Below are 7,692 nucleotides of genomic sequence, written 5' to 3' on the forward strand. Positions count from 1 at the left end.
TTAGAAGGATTAGCTACCAACAAAACTTCACACATTGCTCACCTGACTGATCATACTCATGGCACTCTGTGCTTCAAGCACAGGATGTCAGTCAAATGAATAACAGCAATCTTCAGGACCATTAACTATTTTTCGTCATCATATGACCTCATAAACCAAGTACTGAATTTAATTTCTCAGTATATTTCCTTATATTTAGTCACAGCTTTGCATTACAATTAAGCTTTTTCCAATACGTACTTCCTGTCTGAAAAAAATACCGTTTTTTAAATAGTTTAGGTGATACTTGTAGATCACTTATAACCATAAGTCTGACACACTCCACTTCTACATATAGAATTCTGCTGTAGCCAAACTTACCTGAGGTATCTCTTTGGAACCCAGTGCTTTTGGGCCCTCGCGATTAAGGAAGCTTCGGTAGGCTTGATAATTGATTCGCTTCTTTTCAGAGTCCTCAGGACTTACAGACTTGGGCAGGAGGGGAAAAACAAAAAATTAATACATATTACATACATGAAAACAACAAAATATACTCAAGCATCACAGTTTAAGACATGTTTATGCACCAAAGGAAGAGTAAGTTCTAACACTTGTTTTTAATTTATTAACATGGAATACTGAAGCTTGTTCTGGTTTTGGTACTTGTTTTTTGAGGTATTTTTTGTTGTTCTTTTTAAAAAGATTTCAAAGATCCACCTGAGAGTTTAAAAAAATATGTACCCATTGTTTATTGTCAAGTTTCTGTAGATTCATCTGTATTCACCATGAACATGCTCACTTAATTCATAAATTGTTGCTTTAAATTCCCGTCCTATTTTATATCAGAATTATGATCAGGTATAGACAAGATCTACACTTAAATAGAGTCTACTTAGTAGTATCTCTACTCTTAAGAGACATCCAAGCTTTTTAATCAGTAAAAAATTATTTAAAATTCACCCCAAAAAGAGTTGCAGGCTCTCGCTCGCAATTACAACTGTTATTCAAGTGTCAAAATTGGATTGGATATTTTGTACTTAATCATTAAAATGTATGTTTTGAGGTTGTCAATAACTGCCAGTATGTTCAGCAATTAAAGTTAAAAGAAAATTAAATTATATTCCTATCATGAGAAATATACTTCAGAAATAGGAGACTAGAGAGGGAGAGGGAAGGGAAAACAAAAAACTGAACGCCATTTATCATTCTAACAGCAGTATAGCTCCACAAGGTCACCATACCCACACATAAGCAGTAAGCTTCTACTCACTAGGTAAGTGTCAGAATTCCCGTATTCTGCATTTTATCAAGGAAGTTAAACGTGAAAAAGCACGGAACTGATTTTGCAGTGTCCATCCATACCTTACTGAGCATTAAAGAACTCTCAGTTCCTTCATGCATTTAATTTACACTTTTCCAGCTAATTTTTTTCCTATATTTTTACAATTGCTAGGAATGTAATACCTTACCAGAATTCTAAATCTTAAAAATTGCCCAGAAGATTCATAGTACCAAGTTACAACAGTGACACATAAACAGTAACAAATGAAAACTGTTTTCCTGCAAACTCCGCCAGGCCAACTAAATTAATTTTGATAGCTCCTACCTCAGTCTTCTTGGGGGAAATTTTCTCCTTCTTTGGTGTTGTCTTCTCTTCTTTCCCTGAAGCCGCTTTTCCTTTTGATACTAAATTTTGAGCATCTCTTTCCTTTTGAGTAACCTCTTCTTTTTGTTTCAGAGACACAAGCTTAGAGCTAGGTTTCAAAGGCAATGGCTTATCTGTCAACTCTCTTGCTATTTTGCCATCAGATGATTGTGGGGAAAAATGAGACCCTTTTGAATGTTCAGATTTAGTTTGCCGCTTTGCGGTGTAATTCTCCGCTTCACCTGTCGAATTTGTTGCTTTCACTTGAAAGGAGGCAGAGGGAAGAGAGCATATACATAAGAATGTATCTTATTAACATTATAAATTGATGAAATGTTTTCTATATTCTGGGTCATACCTCTTTCTGACTGCTTATATCTTTCTGTCACATTAGGACTGCTCTTGATGCTCAACACTGTTTGCTCTCCTCCTGAATCTTTCCGAGCCTACATAAATAAACAATGCTAAAGTCAGAGATGCATGTCCCAAGCTACCATTAAGTCCAGATCCCCAAGTTTCCCCTACTGTTAAGTACAACATACTGAATGACATCTAATGAAGCTGATCCCTACCACAAGTCAGAATACAATCTCTACCAAAGGCAGGCAGATGAGCAAATTCTGCACTCGGCAATGCATGTAATCATTCCTTAAATCAAAGATCAGACAGATCTCCAGGTTACAGTAAATTTCAATCCCAACCGGTTTATTGATTAGTGTAGAAGTACTAATACTTGCTATATTGAAATTAGTAGTCCTAAATCCTAAGAGCCTTGATGTACAACCCAGAAAATATTTTACTGTGCCTTACACCACAAGCTATGAGAACTGGGAAGACTCCCACTACTGGGGTCCATCTTAAAATTCTCAAGACCCCTGCTTGCCCCTTCTCTCAGAGCAAGAAGAGTATTCTCTTCCTTGGTCTGGTCATCCTGAACCAACAGAGCTATAGCTGATCTAATGTGTGAGCCTTCAGAAACACACTTCACTCCATTGGAACCAGAACTTAAAGTCCCAGTTCAACAGAAAAGGATAGCACAAAGATACAATGACCTGCTGTCTGAAGGACCCTTTACTTACTGAATGAGGAAAATTCAGGAGGAAAGAATGAAACGTGAGTATGTTGTTTTTATACAAACACTTTCTTGTTGCTTTTAATGCATTTGTATGGAAGTCTCAAAACAAAGGTTAGATGTCTAAGTAAGAACGCTCCCAGCAATGCAATTTCTAAAAACTAAAATTTAAAGAGAACTCAACCTTTTTCTTCTGCGGTGTTTCATCCAACATGGCCAAAGTTTTAGCAAATTCTTCATCTTCATGCAGCTGTCTCTCCAGCTAAAAGGGAAAAAAAAAAAGAAAGAAAAAGATTTTTAGGCTTATGTCTGACAGGTTTTAATTCTACTACAGTTTTTTTAAACTCAAGACAAAAAGTTTATCTAAAATAAGACAGCTGGAAAAAGTCCGTCCTAGCAGAGGCAAATGAATTCCTGAAAACAGCACTGAAGAATTACATCATTCCCCCCAAAAGAGAGACTGAAACCTAGTGAGAAAAGTGGAGTTTGGATTGGTTGCACTAGAAACATTAATAAGCCTGTATAACCTGTTTTCAAAGATATTTTCTGTTCCTTCAAATTTTTTATTATTGTTTATCCTTTTCATTTAATAAACAATCAAAATTTGAAGGCAGGATCTCACAACAACCAGCCTGCACCAAGGTCCAACCTGTTGGCTTTAGAAAACTTCCACAAGCAGTCCCAAAAGAAAGGCAGGAACTATGCCTGTGAAGTATTATGATGTCTCAATAATGAATGTTTTATTTTCGTTTACGAAACGAAACATAGCAACATATGAAAAAGAATTCTGGTAGTCTGGAGAATTTAGCTACTGCCCTTAGCCTAGCTCTTGTTGCCAGTTCTGTTTACTTTAATATACTTTAACTTTTAACTTTATAATATTTCTACTTACACAACTGGTTTTCTTTGACAGAAAAACCAGTAAGAACAAATACTGCACATGGAATCTGAGAAAGTTATTTATTAATGGTAAAAAACAAAGGCAGGTTGGTTTCATTTTTATTCCACCTAACAAAATAAATGTGATATCTATAGTGATAACTGATCATCAGTTATCTTTCCCTATCCAATGTGACCCTTTGGGGAAAACTTTTTCTATTCCTGAAGAGCATATATTGCCAATACATAGTGACCATTGTTTTAACAAAACACCACCGAAAATCCCCTCATAATTGGCTTGAAGTCCAACATGCCATGCTACAAGATTCAGACAGACAACTTTATGAAAGCAATATGCCTCAGGCATTATTTTTTATGTGCCCATAATGATGAAATGCATCTACCTTCCCTGTGTACAGTGAAGAAGGGGAAGGGCAGCAAACCACACTGAGGCAGACACACCTGAAATAAAGTGCATTCCTTCGATGATACAGATAGACAATAAGAGTCTTATAAGATCAGTTCAAATGAAAGACAACACCTTGTTTTTCCTGACAGGTTGTTTAACTTTCTAATAGTTTAAAGCTAGACTGATCACACCTCTGGGGAGGTCAAGGATGAGATTAAGTTTTGCACGTACAATGTATTTATTTCAAATAATACTCAATATTACCAGTATATAGGAAATGAACTGATTTTCCCAAAAGCAAGTAAATATGTATTACAAGTGTACCTTTCCCTTATAGTAGCACCGATTCAAACAGGAAAGCTTAAGACACACACATAAGGGTCATTCACATCTTTCTCACCTCTATGAAAACTCAGATCACAAGTGAAATAATTGTGGATGGCAACGGCTTTTAACATTTCACTCCAGGTAATGAAAAAAAAAAGCTACCAAAGAAAACCCACCAAAAAAAACAAAAACATGAAGAAGCAGAAAGTGGATTCTGTGTGAGAAGCTACATTATTACAGACACATCAACTGCACAGGTAGAGAAAGTCTGAACAGATGGACAATAGATTAAGTGATATGTTTTATCTACATAACTGAAATAATGCCCATAAAAATAACTGTGTAACTATGTTTGAACATATGTGCAAACCTTAAGTATACAGATGAATTTTATTACACTTATGTATAGCAACATGGAAAGTCCATCTTAATTTCTTGAGGAAAAACAATTTTAAGGTAAACAAACTGCTCTTGGCATAGAGCAACAAATTTACAGAGCTTTTACCTCTGAATCTTCTTCAAGCTGCAGTTGCCTAGCAATGGCCTCATCATCTACTGTGCTGTCTCTGCTTTGTGTAGGCTATATTTAAGAAAGAAAGACCAACAGTTCAGTTTCCCCAATATTGTGTAAATTATAATAATTTAATCTGATAGATTCATTTTGTATAGTTCTAGAAAAGGACTGGGAATGAGACAAGCAGCATTTTATTCCTAGCTCTCTAACCTAAACACTATTAAACAAGGCTGTTTTCAAGAGATTTTACTATTCAAAACAAAACCACGCTATAATAGAAGTATCTCATTTCTTCAAACAATGCCGAACATCTCTGAAGCTATCACAGTTCGCCAGCTTGAAAACTGTGCATTTTTAGTTTCCTCCACGCTTTATTTGGTCCTTTGTTTTTCCATGAATATGTGCCATACAGCTTTGGAAGACAACCTCCTTCCTCTCCCTCCTGCCCCCCGCCCCCAACTATAAGCTATTTCATCCACTCACTAATCTTAGAAAACTAGTTAAAATTAAGAGTCACTTGAGAAGCAGCAATAAATACTACTTTCAACTTTGTGCTGTCTTCTCAAATGTGGAAATGCTACTCTAAACTTGCATTTGAGGACTTGATATGCCTGCACATATGATCAGAATTGAACTTAAAAGTGGTCATTAAAAAGTAACATTAAATAGGACAAGCAGTTAAGTACCTCCTTGCAGTCATTAAACTGGCCATCTTTATCTGATATCAGACATGAGCAGCCTAAAGGAACATCATCAGTACTCACTTCTTTCCTTTTGCTTGCTACCAGTTTCTTTTCTGATCGTTGGACACTACTTGTCCCAAAGTAATCAAGTGCCGAGGTGGGAGTCTGCTTCACTGGAGATAATGGTTTGCTTTTAGGTCGTGCTTTTACATCTTCCGTTTTCACTGTAGTTGTTCCTGGACAACCGATTGCTGACGTCCCATTCTCCTTTGGTTTCAGGGAAATTCTTTTATTGACAAAGTCATCTTCTTCATCTAAACATGAAGAGTATTCTATTACTTGTGGTACATGGAACTTAAGTTCCATGGAACTGTCAAGAGAACTATTTCGGCAGATTACATCAACTCAGACCCTAAGGAAATGTTACAGGTGTTCGGAAGTTATTTGGGGAAAAAAAAGAAAAAAAAAAAAGGCTGAGTTGCAAAACACAGCATTTAGCATCATTAATAGCATAGTTCAGGTCTGAACAGATTGAGTACTGAAATAAAGATGCATAAAATTTGTTACTTTTGTTCGTACATTAGCTCTCTTTTACAGAAGTTCGCAAAGAATGCCTTCCTCCTTATATAGGGAAGACGATGAACAGAAAATCTAGGTCACTGAAATTTGAACTCTCTCCTTAATTAAAGTAACATCAAACAGAAGAGCACAACTCTTCCTTCACATAAAATGTGAAGTATAAAGCTACATTTATTTTATTATAGTATTCATTAACAGAGCAGCTAATACAGGCTTTGTAGACTTGAATATTCTTAAGACCCTCTCAATGTTACACTATAAGCCAGGGGAAAATATTAGAACATTGTATTTACAAAAAGCTTCTTGAATAAGCTTACCAGTTATTTGTAAAGTACTGCTCATAGCTTATGAATGTTTTAGCAGAAACACTTTAACACTATTTTTTACTTTTTCCCTTTTAAGTCAGAGATTCTATAAGCTATTCTACATCCTCTACATTTCTGCACTTAACCACACGCTCCTTCCAGTACAGTCAAAACCATCTCAAAGAAATGCAGCCATTTCATAGAATACAGAAATCAGACAATCAGCATACAAAACATTTTCCAGTTTAAAAGGAGAAGGAAAAATGGCATACACAGTCTCATTAAGAATTAATTAGCCCACAGACCATTGAACAAAAACTCAATCTTTCCTTTTAGGACTATTCTATAACAGCCAGGATATGGTCTTCCCAGCAATGAAAAAGAGGGAAAGGGTTTGATGGCCATTTATTCATTCTGGACCCAAACTCTTTACCTAGTCAGTCCATCAACAAAAGAAGATTACCAACGACTTCAAAGGGGTTTGTGTCATGTCATGAAGTCTTAGTGACAGTTATACAAATGACACCCTATCACTGAAGCATACAAAAACCTACAGATATCATCGCCAAAAGATTAGATTAATATGACGGCACAGAAGACAAATATCACTGGACAAACTTCTTGATTAGCGATAAAACCAATTTCTTTGTGGACTCTTCTAAAAACTCAAAGTGCACAAGGGCTAAGAAGCAAACTTCAAGAAAATCCCCAAGATGAGTATTAGACACAGAAAGAATAAAGCGCAAAGACTCGAGAGGAACAGAAACAGAGGCTATCTCATTTGCATGCCGCTAACTGAAGTCGGGCTTTACTTTTCTCAAGATGTTTCAGACATACCCCTCAACAGATCACAAATACAGAAATTCTAAACATCTCTTTTATAACAGAACTTAAATTGGTAGTATTATCACAAAGATAAGTTCATTTTCCAGTCCTCGCAAATTTAAGCCCCCATATTTCTTTTCATACAAAAATTTGTTTCCTTAAACACTTCCCATAAGTTTTGATGATGTCATGTCTGTCATCTATAGTTTTTGTTATATACTAGACAGAGATAGAGGCAATTTTTTTTTTGTTTCACCTTTTCTCAATAGATGGTAGTAACAACAGCATTTTAGGCATCAGCTGGAACTTTATGCTACTGAACACTAACTGAACACTACGCTACTGAATATAAGCAGAATATAACAAGTACAAAGGGGGATCCTGACTATTCCTGGGAGTGAAAGTTCAGAGAGAGAAAGAAATAAAACAAAGATACATCTGCAAATTGGTTTAGCACTAAATTTGCTGAAATTGG

The 7,692-nt window shown here is 35.9% G+C and overlaps 1 protein-coding gene across 1 annotated transcript in view; it reads right to left on the minus strand.

Moving 5' to 3' along the window:
- RFC1 (replication factor C (activator 1) 1, 145kDa) overlaps positions 1-7,692 on the minus strand; it is a 32,921-nt gene that overhangs the window by 12,223 nt on the left and 13,006 nt on the right. The window contains exons 5-10 of the mRNA XM_009884998.1: positions 5,590-5,822; positions 4,817-4,891; positions 2,881-2,958; positions 1,983-2,070; positions 1,586-1,887; positions 361-468 (exon numbers count right to left, since the gene is read on the minus strand). Coding sequence (XP_009883300.1) covers positions 361-468; positions 1,586-1,887; positions 1,983-2,070; positions 2,881-2,958; positions 4,817-4,891; positions 5,590-5,822 — 884 coding nt within the window. The remainder of the gene's footprint in view (positions 1-360; positions 469-1,585; positions 1,888-1,982; positions 2,071-2,880; positions 2,959-4,816; positions 4,892-5,589; positions 5,823-7,692) is intronic.

The sequence above is a fragment of the Charadrius vociferus genome, unplaced genomic scaffold (assembly GCF_000708025.1).
Source record: "Charadrius vociferus isolate BGI_N301 unplaced genomic scaffold, ASM70802v2 scaffold134, whole genome shotgun sequence".
In the NCBI taxonomy this organism is placed as follows: Eukaryota; Metazoa; Chordata; class Aves; order Charadriiformes; family Charadriidae; genus Charadrius; species Charadrius vociferus.